Here is a 17316-nt window from a genome sequence, read left to right on the forward strand (position 1 = left end):
CAAACAGTTCAACCGTAAAATCCATTCTTCTAGGAATTCAAATCAGTTTACCCTTGAGCCTAATTTCGGTCGTGCTCTAAAGTACAGAGATTGTTTTTTTTAGTCACACTACACCAATGTGAAATACTTTGAGTTTCTTAAAATCCCGATTTAAAAATCCCCTTTTTTAAAATCCTGCTTTTTATAATCCCCGTTTTTATCATCCCGAGTTCGAAATTAGAAAAAAATTAAAAAATGAGATATTTTTGTAGATTCATTTTATTGTAACCTTTAACAAAAACAAAAAAAAAATACAACGAACAAAGTCAACGATAGCAGTAAAACCGTTATCGGAGGTAGATTTACCGTAGGATGCATATTTTTTGTTCAGAAGTTAATATTGTAAACAAAAATGAATGTTTATGTACAGTTGAAAGAAAACAAGTAACGATATTATAATACGAAGTACTGGTTGTTGGTGATTTCAATTTACCTAATCTCAATTGGATTCAAATTGACGACCATAACTTCTACGTTCCAATAAACGCATCATCTTCAAATGAGCTTTTATTAACAGATGGTATGTCTTCGTGTGGCTTAAGTCAACTAAATGGTGTGAAGAACCGTTTTGGAAAAACACTCGATCTGGTATTTTTCTGCAATTTCTTCTGCTGTCAAAATTGTGGACGAAGATTGTCATCATCCTGCATTATACATAGCACTTAATTTAAACATGGCTTCACCTCATATGCTATCTAATAACAACAAACTAGAATTAAACTTAAGTAGGTGTAATTTTGAAAACCTTATTTTTAACTTATTATGTGCGATCAATTGGGATCACTTATTTTGTAACTTAAATATTGACGATATCTGTAAAAAAATTTATTAAACTCTTTTTGACTGTTTCTACAAAACGATTCCATTTAAAAATACTCGGAATAACTTGAGTTTTCCACCATGGTTTGATTCTCACGTTAAAAACTTAAAAAACAAAAGGCACAAAGCTTGGATAAAGTATCATTAAACATGAACTGATGATGATTATAGGACGTTCATTATAATAAAACAACTTTTCACTGACTACTTTTACATCCGATATGATGACTACATTTGGAAAATTGAATTAAACCTTAAAAATAATCCTGATAGTTTTTGGAAATTCGTTAATCGTAAGAAGAAAACCCTAACTTAATGAATTATTCGACATCAAATAGTAAAGAGCCGAGAATAGTTGTGAACATGTTTGCAAACTAACTCAAAGATGCTTTTGTAGATTATAATACTATTAGTTTAGATTCTATAAATTTCGTTATAAGTAAAGATACTGTCCTTAATAGTATCCTACAACTTGACGAATGTTTTAGTCCTGTTCCCGACGACGGTGTACTATCATCCGTTTTAAAAAAATGTGCTGTGTATTTAGTACACCCGTTAAATGTTATTTTCAACACATCTTTAAGTAACTCACTGTTTTCTTTTATCTGAAAGATAAAGAAAAAAGATACCAGTACACAAAAAAGGTTCTAAAAACGAAATAATGAACTTCCGACCTATTGCTAAACTATCTGTGATACCTAAATTACTTGAGTCAATCGTATGTAGCGTCCTTTCTTTTCTCTGTGATCTGTGAAAACCAGCATTGTTTTTTTTAAAAAGCCTTCAACTGTTACTAATCTGTTTCACTTTACGTCCTTTTGTTTACATGTTTTTGAAAAACGTGAACAATTAGATTGTATCTTTACTGATCTCAGCAAGACCTTTGACAAATCGTGTCATAAAGCATTACTTTTAAAACTATGACAGCAAGGTTTTAACGATTGTTTCATAAACTGGATCTCCTCATATTTGCAAATTTCGTAATGACTGTTCAGGTTCATTTGTTTTGAATTCTGGTGTCCCCCAGGGTAGTCACCTTGGACCTATTCTATTTGTTTTATTTATAAATGAATTGGTTTTGATCATACAAAATTCATCTGTCCTAATATTTGCTGATGACTTTAAAAAAAATTAACTCTACATCTGACGGTCTTTTCATGCAAAAAGACTTAATATTAGTCAGGGAATGGTGCAATAATAATCGTCTTGTTTTAAATTTTGACAAATGTAAAACCATGAGATTTACACGCAAAAAAGTTCCAATCGGTTTAAGTTACATGTTTGATTCTTGTCCTTTAAGAAGAGTATATGTATTTTCTGACTTGGGGGTTATCTTCGAACCTTAACTAACATTTAATGAACATATTAACTTCATAGTTAAAAAAGCAAATAGAGTTCTGAGTTTCATTAAGAGATTTGGTCGTAATTTCCGTGATCCATATGTTTTAAAATTACTTTTTGTTTCATTTGTGAGACCAGTCCTGGAACATGCTTGTACCTTACTTCGACGTACAAGTCACAAGTTATTCAGAAAAGATTTTTGCGTTTTTGTCTACGAACCCTTCAGCGGTTTCATGATATTCAAATATTACCGCCTTATTCACAAAGAATTTCTCGCATCAATCTTCCTACTTTGACAAATCATAGGAAGTACTTGCAGTTTTGTTTTATTGTTGCAATAATAACCGGACAAATTATCAGTTCTTGGTAGTTTAAACTTTAATTTTAGTCGTTCCAGTATAAGACTCCAGAAACCATTAAATACTATGGTGTACATAGCCCCCTAAATCAATTAATTGAAATCTATAATAAATTTCACTCTTTTATTAATTAGCCAAATGATATTACAAAAAGTATAAATTGCAAATTAATATTTTTCAACAGTCTAGTTTAAGTTTTTAGAACTGTTAACGTTAGTATTTAACGAATTATGTATGTTAAATTTTAGTCAAGTTATTTAACATAAAAACCTTTGATTCTTATTGTTATTTAGTAATGCACGTGTTTTGTAAAAAAAAGGGGGATTGTCGGGATTTGACGGGATTTTAAAAAGCGGGACTGCAATTGATTGGGATTTTGAAAAAGAGGGATTCCAAAAGAGGGATTTATAAATATCGGTATTAAAAGACGTAATTTTATTACTTTTTTTCGGGATTTTTTAAAATCGGAATTTTAAAAAGCGGGATTCCTATACACTCCCGAACACTTTACCGGACTCGATAGTTCCAACTCGTTACAATGTGCAGACATTAAAGATCAATGTGCATCGGTATCTCATTTCTAGTAGTTAATGTCTTCCCTTCCTAATTACTTACACTATCTTTAATCATTGTAAGGGTATTTATACCCCCTTAAGTAAGCGTACAATATTAATAAATAAAAGTTTCATGCTGTTAATTGCAATGAAAAGAACATCCATTCATTTCTCTAAACAAAATTTAATTTTTTTTAATATTAAAATTAAATTTCTTCTTTGAAAATCCCGCGTCAAGGTTTTTGTTTAATCCTTATTTAACTTAATTAATTTAAGAACAAGTTGTTAAAGATATCTTTGAAATAAATTTAAAGTTTTTATTCGTATTCCCAAACACCGAGCCTATTGTTTTTTGTTTAAGTTAAATGAGCAAAGCTATTATTTTATCTATGTCTAGCCATCTTTCAGCAGTGTTTTCACCTCCTTTTTCTAAAGGTCTTTGAAACATCAAGCACACACACTCTTTTTAAGCTATCAACTGTTCGTTCCATTATCAGTGAGTCGTAGAAATAACGTAAGTAATATCTAATTTAGAAATGGATGAAGTAAATTTTAGATAGTATTGAATTCCTATTTTAAAACAAAACAAACCACGCAGATCTTTAACTTCTTTTTTTAAATGAATTTCGAAACCTTGCTGATAGCAACACTAACGCAGGCTATAATGGATTTAAATCGTCATAACGACGTCGCATCGCCATCGTATGAATGATACAAAACCAAAACAAAATTATTCAACGCTAATTGTTAAAATAATTTAACAGCTTATATTCTAATTAATATTACTATATTCGTAAATTGAAAATGATGCTTAGTAAGATGTTTTATCAGAATCGATAACAGTTTGCTTTGAGACTTCCAGTTGCAATCATTTTAATTGATTTTTGAATTTAGCCTACAATGAAAATAGTAAGTTTTCCTGTTAACGAACACAAAGCTTTTTCAAACTAAATTAAAAATGTTGTACCTTTTCCAGATATTGTTGTTTTTTCTAATCATTGCTGCAATGGTGACTTATGCGAGTGCAAGAGGAGGAGGTGGCGGACGTGGTGGTGGTTTTGGAGGAGGTGGCGGTCGTGGTGGTGGCTTTGGAGGAGGTGGAGGTCGTGGTGGTGGCTTTGGTGGAGGTGGAAGAGGTGGTTTTGGTGGTGGAGGCAGAGGATTTGGTGGAGGGCGTGGTGGGTTTGGAGGTGGAAGAGGATTTGGAGGAGGGAGAGGATATGGTGGGGGTGTTCCTTTCTTCGGAGGTGGTGGTGGAGGTTTTGTACCCCCATTTCGTCGACCCTACTTTTAGTGGCATGGATAATAATATGGTGACTAGACATAAGTCCTCTGCATATATTATCGCTATGGCTTTCTATATTCTCCTTCTCTTTATTTGTTAATATATTTGTTTAAATAAATGCTAACAAAATATGTTTCGAGATGCCTATTTTTTTAAAACACGATTACATAAGTATTGATCCTTTAACCGTGTCGTTATGAAATTAAAACAATTTGCTGTCAAATCACAGTTTATTAATTTATTTATTTAAGGCAATTACCTATTATTTTGACTACTTTTGAACTTTTTTAAATGCAGTAGGGTTCAAATGCTTTTGAAAATTTCAAGGCAGTGCAAAAAAACACAAATAACACTGGTCAACACTCGTTTCGTCACACGAACTTTGATAGCTAATTTTGTTTTGTCAATCTAGTCTTATTATTAAATCACAATGGTCAAGTGTCAATTAGCCTCAGTTTTGTCGTGATACGGTATAACTTAAAACTTGTACTACGCAGCAAATTAACAGAAGCGCTTCCAAGTAAACCGTTTTTAAAATATTTGTGTTTTTTCATTGTAACACCTTTTTGTTTTAGCATTTTTTTGTTATTAACCCTGTGAACATGTCGAGGAAGTGCAACAATGATCCTGACATTCAAAAAACAAAGACGAATTTTTACAAATCTTGTGTTGGAGTATTATCATCAATATTTTGGATTTACCGTCGCCCACCAAGACAAATCCTGGGCTCCTTATGTCTGTTGCATAACGTGTGCGAAAAATTCAACTATGCCGTTTGCAGTACCCATGATATGGACTGAACAGCGAGGTCACGTTTCGGATTGCTATTTTTGTCTCACTGACATAGACGGTATAAAATACAAGAAAAAAAATACTAAAATAAATACCCTAACTTATCTTCATCTATAAGACCAGTCTCTAATTGTAAAAAATTGCCAGAACTATTACTAGTTGCAACTACGTCTGTTGGGAATGACCATTCACACCCATCTACTTCAGGTAAATGTGTTGACGAGAACGATGACTTTCAGTTTAAAGGAATCGCAAACGTGCCAAATTTCATAACTCAAGGAGACTTAAATGATTTAGTTCGGAATCTAAATTTTTCCAAAAACCAATCAGAACTATTTGGATCTCGTCTAAAAACTAAGCTATATAGAACAATCTGCATGGAAGGCTTTTAAAAATGCTGTTGCAAATTTGTTGGGTAACCACAAGTGTGACAGCTACAGGGATTTGGTTAGCGAGCTGTTAATGACATTTAAAGCTTTGGGTTGCAACATGTCACTTAAGATCCACTTTTTAGACTCCCATCTGGATTTTTTTCCTGACAATTAAGTGCCTGTCAGCGACGAGCACGGTGAGAGGTTCCATCAACACATTTTGAATATGGAAAAGCGGTACTAGGGCAAATGGAACCCAAATATGTTAGCGGATTATTGCTGGGCAATTAAAAGGGACCAACCAGAAGCGAAACATGGAAGAAAATCTAAGATTTATTAGGTCATTTATAAAAAATACAGTTTTGGTTAAAAAGATCTGTCTTATTTCGCAATATTTTAAATTACTCAATAAAATAAAATCTTTGGCCAACAATTTTGGTTTATCTACTTATTTTTTCTTATGATCACCAACTAAAGCAAAAAATATCAAAAAAGTCCGTGTGGCAAAAAAAATTAAAATTTTGTTGACCAGTGTATAATCACGCGAACATTTAGAACTGTATGACTAAAAACTACACGGTAACTCCCCGAAAATAAGTCGTCATAATACTGAACCATTCACATTTTCCAACTAAATTCAATCAATGTGTTAATTGTTTAAATAATTCCAACAATAATAATTATTCATAAGTATCATACATTTACCGAAAGTGGTTTCAGTTCAATCTGAGACTCGCAGTGCATCCTCATCATTCACCTTATCCGGGACAAAATTGAATTCATCATGAATAAAGTGAGGTCTTAGATCTAATTTTTAACTTTTTTTTTTAAATTAATTCTAAGCCTGTTAAAGATCTTGTTTTTCTTTTTGGTTGTTTTTGTGATGACGAGTTATGGGGGTAGAGGTTTTGGAGGTGGTGGCCGAAGTTTCGGAGTTGGTCGAGGATTTGGAGGTTATCGAGGATACGGCAGGGGTAGAGGTTTTGTACCGCTTCGACGTCCCTATTACGGAGGATATGGATATGGGCACTATGGATATGGCTATAGATATGGAGGATACGTTCCTGTTCCAGTGCCGTTGCCGGTTCCTGTTCCCGTTATATTATAAATATTAAAATTCATTAGTTTTATTGAATAAATGTTTTTTTTATTGTTCATTTTGGTGGATACAAATTTGTACATTAAAGTACTTCTTTTTTTTTTTGTTGATATTACATTGTATAATAATTAAACAAGAAAAGAATATAAATCAATTCGAAAGTAAATACAAATACATTTACAAACTTTGTATGACTTAAAATTAAGAGATCCACTGCAATAACAATTTGCGGAATGTTTGCGGTTTTTGTTTGTTTTAAAATATTAAATACAAAAATTCTTATTTTTAAAGTTTGGAATAATACCAAACGACTAGATGATAATTTTTTAATAATGAGTGAGAATCATTCGATGAGATCGATGTTTGTTTTGGTTTTGATTTTTTGTTTTAATTTATTTTATTATTAGTGTGACTAGATTCAAAAAATATTTATTTTTTTGTTTGGAATTTTAAGGGAACAGATTTAAGTGATTAATTAATATTCCATTAGGCTTATAAAAGTTATACTAAAAATATAATTTTAAGCGGATACAAAAATGGTTTAAACAAAGATAATTTAAACATGTTTTGATAATAAAGTATTTTTCAGACAATCCTGCGTTTCTTAAATTAATCATGGGTGTTTAGACTTAAATTGTACCGTATTTCTATCTTTGCTAATTTAGTCAATGAATACACTCGATATACTGTCGTTTATTAGTTTTTAATCACAAGTCAGAAATCCTCATGTAAAATTGTAAGCTGATAGAAGCAGAGATGGGAAAGGAGTTTTGAGGAGAAGCCATTTTGACATACTTTCAAAACAGACTACCTTCAAGAGCTATTCTGACTACTTTTGAGATGTGAAACGTCATTAAAACACGTTTGAAGGAACTTCTTCGAACATTTCGAGAAAGAAGCTATGTTCATATTCCAAAAATAAAATGAGGAAATGGGATAGAAATTTTATTAAATATTAATGATAAAAAGATTCTCCAAATAGTATGGTTTCCGATCAAGCACAGATTATTTTATAAAAACTGCAAAGAAATGAAATAGAAATTGTTGATTTTTTTTATAATAAGCATACACTCAAGGGGATATTACTACCCTTATTATGCAGAGGCACAGTGTGAGTACTAAGAAGAGGAGAGATGGTTTAAAAGGAGATGTCGGTGCATATTGGTTTTGAATTCCTAAATATTGCAATGACTAGGAAAGACATGGTGTGGTAAGGCACTCCACATTGGCGCAGTAGGGCTAAAGAACGAATCTCTGTATTTGACAGTACGGCCGAAGTTGGGCTCGAGGGTATACTGATGAGCATTCCTAGAAACGCGAGTATTACGGTTGAACTGTTTAAGGGGAGGAATACACCTGGCTATTTCACTAGAGCACAAGCCGTTAAAATAACGGTATAAAAGGGTCAGACAAGAAAACCTTACGACGATGTTCAAGTGAATTAAATTAACTTACGATGATATTATCTATCAATTTAAATGCTCTTCGTTCAATACTATCTAACAGGCTTAAGTAAGTTGCAGGAGCACCAGCCTAGAGATGGGAGTTATACTCAAGCTTTGGACGTATATAAGTTTTGTAGATAACAGCCAGATCAGAAGGTGTGAAACATTTGTTGCATCGCCTAAGGAAACCCAAACACATTTTTGGCGACATCGCGTATGTGATCGTTCCACAAGAGGTAGTTGGTGACACACATACCGAGAATATCGAGATGTTCAGTCTCATTGATGCAAGTGCCATCCATGGATAATGGCAAGGGTGGTATATCCCCATTGTACAATGCTGTTTAAGTCAGAATTTAATGAGCTTATAATATTTTGTCGTTGCAGTTCCACATCCGAAAAAGAGGGATGTGAGTCTGAAAACGAATATGAAAAGCTAAGAGTACAATCGTCAGCGAAACAATGATCATTAATAAAAATGAAAAAGAGAGTTTGAGATAGAACAGAGCCCTGGGGCACACCAGCATTTATTTTATGGACTTCAGACTTGAATATCCAATACTGCTGCATTGAACGATCCGAAAGGTAATTACTAATTCATTGAAGCAAGGATTCATGAAAAGCGAAAGCACGCATTTTCGATAAGAGAGCTGGATGCCAAACCGTATCAAATACTTTTGAAATATCAAGTGCAATAACCTTACTTTCTCCAAAGCGATGTAAAAATTTGCTCTACTGTTCAGTGAGATGAACCATGAGATCACCAGTGGACCTATTTCTTCGAAAGCCGTACTGACGGTCATTAAGAAGCTTTCGATCTTCAAGATAATTTTTGAGCTGATAATTAATAAGCGTTTCCATGACCTTGGAAAGAAGGGACGTAAGTGCAATCGGTCGGTATTTAGAGGGTGAGGAAGATTCACCTTTTTTGGGGATGAACTGTACAAATGCAGTTTTCCATCCTCTCGGAACGAACTCCTCGAACCTGAGGAGTAGGACAGATGAAAAAGCTTACGTAGTGGTTTTTCCAGCGTTGAAGAACACTTCTTCAGACCAATAGCGGGGATACCATCCGGACCAGCGGATTTATGTGTGTTTAGATCGCCACAGTACGAGTGCGAAAAAAGATTGGTCCCATAGAATCACTAACTCGCTCAAGTACAGGCGGAGTCATGAGACTCACTGGCAGCGTAGAATTGGCGGCGAACTGCCTAGCAAGGAGATTGGCTAATAAAATGAGTGTCATTGACAACGAGCGAAGGAACCGATGAAGAGAAAAAATGCCTCATGTTTTTTACAAATGACCAAAAAATTTGTCTGCCTTTCGGACATTGCAGTATTTTTGCCGTTAGTTTTGATCATATAAAAATTTGGTCCGTCGAATATGGGCGTTGCAGGCATTCCTGCCTTATTTAAACTTTTTCCGGCTTTCCTCAGTACGGTTAGCTTTATAGCAACGGAAACTTACCTCCTTGGCCCTAATAACCTCTTTACAGCTCGCATCGAACCATGCGTTTTCGTTGGGTCTGATACTTTTAACCCTGTTCGGTATAAAAGTTCTTATTCCCAGGAGAATTCAACTTGTGATCATATCAGCGCTGGCGTCAACGTCACTATCGAGGAAGCATAGTGATCACTTAAAGATATTGAAGTTTATTGAGACCGTCCCAGTTGGCTTTCTCGTATTGCCAAAAGGTTCTCTTAGGAGCTCTTTTTTAACTGAATAGTTTTGACACGAGGAGAGGAGATAGAACACTATCAGTGTACTTATTAGGGTCAGAGGTAAGAGAGTGTCAAGAGTGTTTTCTGCTCGACCTTCAACGTCCGTTATTCGGGTGGGCTCGTTGACCAGGTGAGTTAGGTGGATCAACTCAAGATTTTTGGAATACGGTAATGTGATCATATTTCTTAAAAAAATATATTTTAATTTGCAGTGCTTAAGTTAACGAAACTGAGAAAAATTGAACGAAACGGAGCTAGACTCCATTATGTTCACTCGTATTGAGATTCTTTGTATTCTCACGTTTACTTATTCACGCCTATGCTAGCTTATGCCTATTATAGTTGGGCCTTAACTCTACTTTTCCCTTTAAACACACTTTATTTCAAACGCTCTGAATATAGTGTTCGTTAAAATAGGAGTGCTTTGCTTTTATAGTTAATGTTAAAAATGTGTCATATTTTCGGTAAGTAAATATTTGACTATTTGAAGTTTTGAATATTCGCAAGATAACAGAATATAGGTAATTATAAAATATTAGCAAAGATGGCAACTTTAAGAACTGAAAGGAAAATTGCTCAGTTATGTAGCTGAACAGATCCATTCAATAAGATTTAGAGAAACAAAAAGTCGTTGTTTTTGGGTCTAAGGGTCTTCGCGAATATGTAGGAAACGATCCACGGTACACTTTGAAAACAGTGAAACTTGCTTGCTTTTCATACCACAAAGTTGAATCCATTTATCCCATTGCCGGTATAATGGATGCAATTAAAGATGTACAAATTCTCGAGGAGGTTATGTTACCATATGCTGAAGAGAAAATGCCGTTGCTTTGAGAATACCAACAAGACATTAGACAATGACTCAAAGCATACTTAAAAAAGGGTAAAATCATAGTACGAGGAAAAGAAGTTATTTAGAGGCCCACTTAACCGCCCGACCTAAACCCCATTGAAAAATTGTGGAAGGATGTTAAGAATGCGGTCAATGAAACGAAACCTAAGAATTCGAAAGAATTGTGGGAATTACTGCAGGATTTGTGGAACGAAATTACTGTCGAGAGATATCAGAATTTAGTGGACTCAATGTCACGATGGTTATGCAACAAAGTACTAAATGTAAGCTTATAATGTTAATATAGTTTCACATAAATTATTAGTTTTTCTTACTTTTTACGTTATAGATGCAGAACTATGATGCACTGCTATTTTCGTGAACACATATATTGTATAATGTCTTCAAATACTCAGAAATATTCGTTTATAACATTATTTTATATTTTTTCCAATATATTACAAAAACTTGGTGTTCGTAATGAGATCATATATTGTTCTTACACCTTTTTGGGTTTTTCCGTTTAGAACCGATTTTCAACGTTCTTTTAACGTTATTGTATGGCAGGGGATGACATCTAATGATAAGAAAGGACGAAAGAACTGAATATTTTTATACTGAATATCGAAGTAAGGGTTTCATGCATTTAAATTGCCTTAAAAAGCCTAATATAATTTTGTTTTTATAAAAGGTTTTATCACAAAAACCTGACGATAGATTGATTTTGAAGTCAGTGTGTTGACGGTGACAGTCCAAGTAAGGACTAATATTGAAGTTTCTAATAATGCCACCCCAGAGGGCTGGCTTCAATTGCTTGACGCACTCTTTCAATATTTTCTGGGGTCCTTACCGTAAGATCACCTCTCCGTACAATTCCAAGTCTCAAAGAACCAGTTCTACGTTTAATACGATTATGAGTATTAAACTCTGGAACACGACCGTGGTGGACAATAATAAATAAATGATTTCGGAATCGTCTCGTAGTTTCAATGACCGAACGATCCGTTTCAATGAACGTGTTGTAAAAAGAAAAAAAAAAGGGTTGTAAACAAACACACAATGCGCAATCGTCACCGGTCCATGGTAACTTAATGGCATCATACCTTGCTGCTGGACCTCATATTACACTGGTCTAAGAGGTAATGTAGGTGGTAATCAAATTATACTTTTTCAAAGATTTTAAAGGGCTGTCACAGTCAACACAGATCGACAGATAAGAAGACGATGACGACGAATCAACTTGAATACTGTATGGTTTCAACAAGAGAAAAAATGATGAACAAGAAACTCCACTTCTTAAAATCTTGAAAGGTCCAAAACTCTATCCAAAAGGGTACGACAGACAAAATAATGACTATGCATGTCTGAAGGAACCTTTGTGGTCAGCAGAAGAAGCAAACCAAGTAAACTTTTATAGCATTCTAATAATAAAGTTAAGAATTGAAGTCTTTTAACCGGTACAAATTTTCGATTCATACAAAATAAGGACTTTAAACAACAAGTAAAACATTCATTCAAATATGAAAAGATAAGCAAAAAATTTTAACCCCCAAATTCTTCTCGTATAGAAACGGAATTTTACGAATTCGAGGTAGACTTAAAAACACAAAACATACGTATAAAAATGGGAATAAAATACAAAATAAAAAACACGATAAATCTGTTCCCTTAAAGCTAAACTAACTTACCATACAAAATAAAACGAAGTCCCACTTACGAGTATACTGATAAATAATTTTAAAAATAAGGAACGTAGAAAAAGTTAATTTCTTCGGTTGGTTTGGGTTTCGTTGTTTACAGCATAGACTTACATTCAAACTCTACAATGCTGTGCTGAATGCAGTGAGTGATTTCACCGAAACTTGGTCGCTCACATGGTTTGCGATTCCAACAGCGACGCATCAGGGCATACACCGACAACGGCGTATTGTCCGGACAACTGAGTACATTACCTTCCTGGACGTACTTGATGACTTCCTCATGCGTAAGCCCATAGTAGGGCTGCAGGGCGTATGAAAATATCTCCCACAGACACACTCCAAAGGCCCATACATCCGACTCGATGGTGTATTTGTTGTAGAGTATGCTCTCCAAAGGCATCCAACGTATGGGAATGACATCGTTTTCGTCACCTTTGTAGTAGTCCTGCAGATAGATTTTGTGTGATAGGCCAAAGTCGGCAATTTTGACAACCATCTGTTCGTTGATGAGACAATTGCGGGTAGCCAAATCCCTGTGAACGAATTTCCTCTCCGAGAGATAGACCATTCCGGCGGCGATTTGTTCAGCGATTCTCAGGAGATCAGCATCATTGAGATCGGTGCGAGTGCGATTGGCTTGATGGGTGGCAAATGGTGAACACGCCCGCAGAAACTCACTTAAGTCACCCGGCGACATGAACTCGAAGAGAAGACACATCGGACGACCCAGAGCACACACGCCAAGGAGTTTAACAATATTCGGGTGGTCGAATTCGGCCAGCAGACAGGCTTCTCGCTCAAAGTCAGATTGCATTGCTTCGCTGGCATCGTCTTTGAGCATTTTCACTGCCACCAACATCTCATCGTCCCCGGGTATCAAACCGGGCGCCTTGGCTTGAAAAACCCGCCCAAAGGCTCCCTGACCTAAGCTGCGCACGTAGATGATATCGCCTCGAGGGTATTCCAGCTTCTCTAGCTTTGTGTTCAACTTTGGTTTGGGCTCGTGAATTGTGGCAGTGCTGCGAATAGTTCCCGTATGGGTGCTTCGTAATGTCCCGCATTTGTGGTTGCTGGAAGTGTCCAGGGTGTGATGACTGGAAGAGAGATTGCAATCGCGACTAACAGACATATTGCATTCGGATGGCGGTTGCTGGGGAAGCTGTTGATGAACGTCCTTGTGTTTGGCTACTTTATGAATGAGCAGAATAATCAGATGGAAGGCAACAATTCCTACGAAGCCTATGCCAGCTAAAAGGAAGATCATCGATGGAGTGAAAAATGTTTCCATTTTAATGGGAGTTGTGGTGTCTTTGCTGGTGATGTCAATCGAGTCGGCTAAAAGACATTATAAGCATGGATTAAATCTTCAAAAGGAAACTATTCAATAAGGTGAAAAGTGGGTTGTTGGAAGATGGCGCAAATAAAAAAACAAATCGCAAAACCTATCGCCTATTTGAGTTAGAAATAAAGGTATAGGTTGTGTGTGGTTATTAAATGAAACTTACGACAGAGTGGGACATCACAGTGCTGCCACCGCACCGATTCGTCCGTTGTGTAGCACCACGGGTATGGTTCTTCTCCACCAGCATTTCGGCAGTAGTTTTCCCCCTCGGCGATTTGGGGGAACACAAGTGGCGGTTGGATATGTTTGTGTGGATGTTGCGAATCCCAACGTTGACAAGGGATTCCAGTTTTTGATATGTTAACATGGCCAAGGTAATATCTCCCATTACCATTTCGGCAGTCATCTTTAAATTGAAGAGAAAAGAAGAAAATAACATAAAAAATAAGAAAAAGGAAAAAAAGAGGATTATTCTTACAAGAAACTTCAGATTCATCAATCTTCGTCAGTCCAATATATGAGCAGTTCGGTTTCTTGGCAGTTTGGTTGTATTTGGGCAGAACCGAACAATTAGGCAGACGAAAGTGTCCTCGGGACTTAAAGAATATTCCGCGTTCTTTCTTCTCTTCGATCAATACCCAATCGTTGTAGCAGTACTGCAAGTGCGTCGCCACACAGTCTTCATAGCACAGAGGAACCTTAACAGGCTGACCATTCTCTGTTTGGCATTGAGGGAATGCATAGGAGCATAACATTTTCTACAATTTCAAACACTTATTAGAAACTAGAAGAGTTTTACTGCCTCCATTTGGTAATGGCAAAACTTACTTCAGCTGCAATACGACATTGTCCGGTAAGATCGGAAATCAACTCCTCAAACAATGCCGTTGTTATCTGCTCGTTCTTCCAACCTCCGTTCGGATCTTCCCGGCTATACCACACCTGCCCGCGGATGAATGACTTGCAGATCTTTCCATTGTACGGAGCACAATAGCCTTTTTCTTTGTGATTTGGTGCTCCTTCGAATTGGTCGATATTTTTCATGGAACTGCCATCGATTCCGGTTGTAAACAGAAGAACATTGAACACAAGGATTTTGTGAAGCATATTTTTCGTTTAACAAACTCGTAATTATATTGAATGGATTTATAGCATATTTTATATTTAATCAAATGTCAAATTGTTAATAAATCATTTGGGAATGTTTAAATAAATTACAATGACCAATTAAAATGGAAAAACTACGTTTAATTGTGGTACAAAAGTTTTTCGCTTGTATTTTGATTTATGACACTTTGCGGAGACGACGCCTTTCATCAGTCTGAGCAGGGATGTTAGTGAGGAAAGATAGGTTCTGTTTGTTTTGGAAATTAGTTGCGTATGTACAGTGCAGCCGAATTATATTCAGGATCAAATTAAGATGCCTGTATTTATTTATACATTCATCTATCTAAAAGCTTGGTTATCTCTAATAACTCTTCCTGATATGAAATTTTCATTCTGAATTAATTCTTGTTTCAATTAGAACTTAAGAACTTTCGTTTACTTTAAGGACCTTCTAGAAGTCATTATTTTATTATAATTAATATCGATTACCGATTAAATCCGATGAATGAGTTCCTGATGGCTACGGAGTACGGAGTGATTTTTTGATATTATAACTTTGGTTGAAGTATCAAAATGTATTCCTTTGCTTTTCTTAGGGACAGGATTTTGTAATTTATAATAAATTTCTGTTTACAACAAAGAGTGATTAGATGTTCAATTTCTTTATAAGGGGGACAAATTAATTTGATTTCCTCAAAGTAAGATTTTTATAAAAAATATACGCAAGATTTAGCCTTATCCGGTTATCAATATATAAGAAATACCACGATATTGTGAACATTTAGATGTCTCATGCAAACAGTTTCATGTTCGCTCGTTGTTAAAGACACTCCTTTTATTAGCTCTTTAGAGAAAGCTAATCTCTTTGCTCGCAGTTCGCCGCCAATTTTATGCTGCCAGTGTGTATTATGACTCCGCCTGTACTTGAGCGAGTTAGTGATTCTATGGGACCCATCTTTTTCGCACTCGTACTGTGGCAAGAGTCCTTAGAGATCTTAACACACATAAATCCGCTGGTCTGGATGATATCCCCGCTATTGTTCTGAAGAGGTGTTCTTCAACCGCTGCGTAATCTTTTTTATCTGCCCATCCCCAAAAAGAGCGAATCTTCCTCACCCTCTAAATACCGACCGATTGCACTAACGTCCCTTCTTATTAAAGTCATGGAAACTCTGATTAATTATCAGCTCAAGAAATATCTTGAAGATCGAAAGCTTCTTAATGACTGTCAGTATTGCTTTCGAAGCTATAGGTCCACTGGTGACCTCATGGTTCATCTCACTGAACAGTGGAGCAAATCTTTACATCGCTTTGGAGAAAGTAAGATTATTGCACCTGATATTTCAAAAGCATTTGATGGGGTTTGACATCAGGCTCTCTTATCGAAAATGCGTGCTTTCGGTTCTATAAATCCCTGCTTCATTGGATTAGTAATTTAATTTCGGATCGTTCAATACAAGTAGTATTGGATGGATTCAAGTCTGAAAACCATCAAATAAATGCTAGTGTGCCCCAGGGCTCTGTTTTATCTCCAACACTCTTTCTCATTTTAATTAATGATCTTCTGTCTGCAACAACTGATCCAATCCATTGTTTCGCTGACGATAGTACTCTTAGCTTTTCATATTCATTTTCAGACTCACATCCCTCTTCTTCGGATGTGGAACTGCAACGACAAAATATGATAAGCTCATTAAATTCTGGCTTAAACAGCATTGTACAATGGGGATTAAAAAACCGCGTGGAATTTAATGCTTCGAAAACGCAATGCTGTCTTGTATCGTTAAAGCGAGATATACTCCTCTTGCCATTATCCATGGATGACACTCAATGAGACTGAACATCTCGATATCCTCGGTATGTGTGTCCACTACCTCTTGTGGAACGATCACATACGCGATGTCGCTAAAAATGCCGCAAGGTGTTTGGGTTTCCTTAGGTGATGCAACAAATGTTTCACACATTCTGATCCGGTTGTTATCTACAAAACTTATATACATACGTTTAAAGCTTGAGTATAACTCCCATCTCTGGGCTGGTGCTCCTGCAACTTATTTTAGCCTCTTGGATAGTATTGAACGTAGAGCATTTAAATTGATAGATGATAATATCATCATAAGTTCATTTAGGTACTTTGCTTGAACATCGTCGTAAGGTCTCTTGTCTGACCCTTTTTTACCGTTATTTAAACGGCTTATGCTCTAGTGAAATAGTCGGTTGAATTCCTTCCCCTAAACTGTTCAAACGTAATACTCGAGCTTTTAGGAATGCTCATCAGTATACCCTCGAGCCCAACTTCGGCCGTACTGTCAAATACAGAGATTCCCTCTTCCTAGTGCTCACACTGTGCCTCTGCATAATAAGGGTAGTAATACCCCCTTGAGTGTGTGTTTATTATAAAAAACAAAAAAATGTAATGACCAACTTGTCCCCAAAAGGGTGTTTTAAACTGCAAAATCAGTGAATTTTCACTCTATAATTTTGTAGAGGTATATTTCGGTTTCTAAAT

At 35.7% G+C, this 17316-nt stretch overlaps 3 protein-coding genes across 3 annotated transcripts in view; 2 read left to right on the forward strand and 1 right to left on the reverse strand.

Annotated features, from left to right (window-relative positions):
* The window catches only part of LOC129949652 (uncharacterized), a 180856-nt gene that overhangs the window by 152499 nt on the left and 11041 nt on the right, over positions 1-17316 (forward strand). The gene's annotated exons all lie outside the window — the stretch shown is intronic.
* Positions 4013-4406, forward strand: LOC129950499 (acanthoscurrin-1-like). Its single transcript, XM_056062435.1, has 2 exons — positions 4013-4021; positions 4089-4406. The coding sequence occupies exons 1-2, from the start codon at positions 4013-4015 to the stop codon at positions 4404-4406; spliced, it is 327 nt and encodes a 108-aa protein (XP_055918410.1).
* LOC129949651 (tyrosine-protein kinase transmembrane receptor Ror2) lies at positions 11862-15087 on the reverse strand. The gene is made up of 4 exons (XM_056061234.1): positions 14529-15087; positions 14179-14458; positions 13864-14106; positions 11862-13693 (listed from the first exon to the last, which is right to left on the reverse strand). Exons 1-4 carry the CDS (start codon positions 14805-14807, stop codon positions 12453-12455), a joined length of 2043 nt encoding a protein of 680 aa, XP_055917209.1. The 5' UTR covers positions 14808-15087; the 3' UTR covers positions 11862-12452.

The sequence above is a fragment of the Eupeodes corollae genome, chromosome 3 (genome assembly GCF_945859685.1).
Source record: "Eupeodes corollae chromosome 3, idEupCoro1.1, whole genome shotgun sequence".
In the NCBI taxonomy this organism is placed as follows: domain Eukaryota; kingdom Metazoa; phylum Arthropoda; class Insecta; order Diptera; family Syrphidae; genus Eupeodes; species Eupeodes corollae.

Coding starts and splice junctions, on each gene's coding strand:
- LOC129949651 (XM_056061234.1), bottom strand. CDS start 14,807: ATGCTTCACAAAATCCTTGTGTTCAATGTTCTTCTGTTTACAACCGGA. Junction 14,459..14,528: donor AATGTCGTATTGCAGCTGAA/GTAAGTTTTGCC, acceptor TTGAAATTGTAG/AAAATGTTATGCTCCTATGC. Junction 13,694..13,863: donor CTGTGATGTCCCACTCTGTC/GTAAGTTTCATT, acceptor AATGTCTTTTAG/CCGACTCGATTGACATCACC.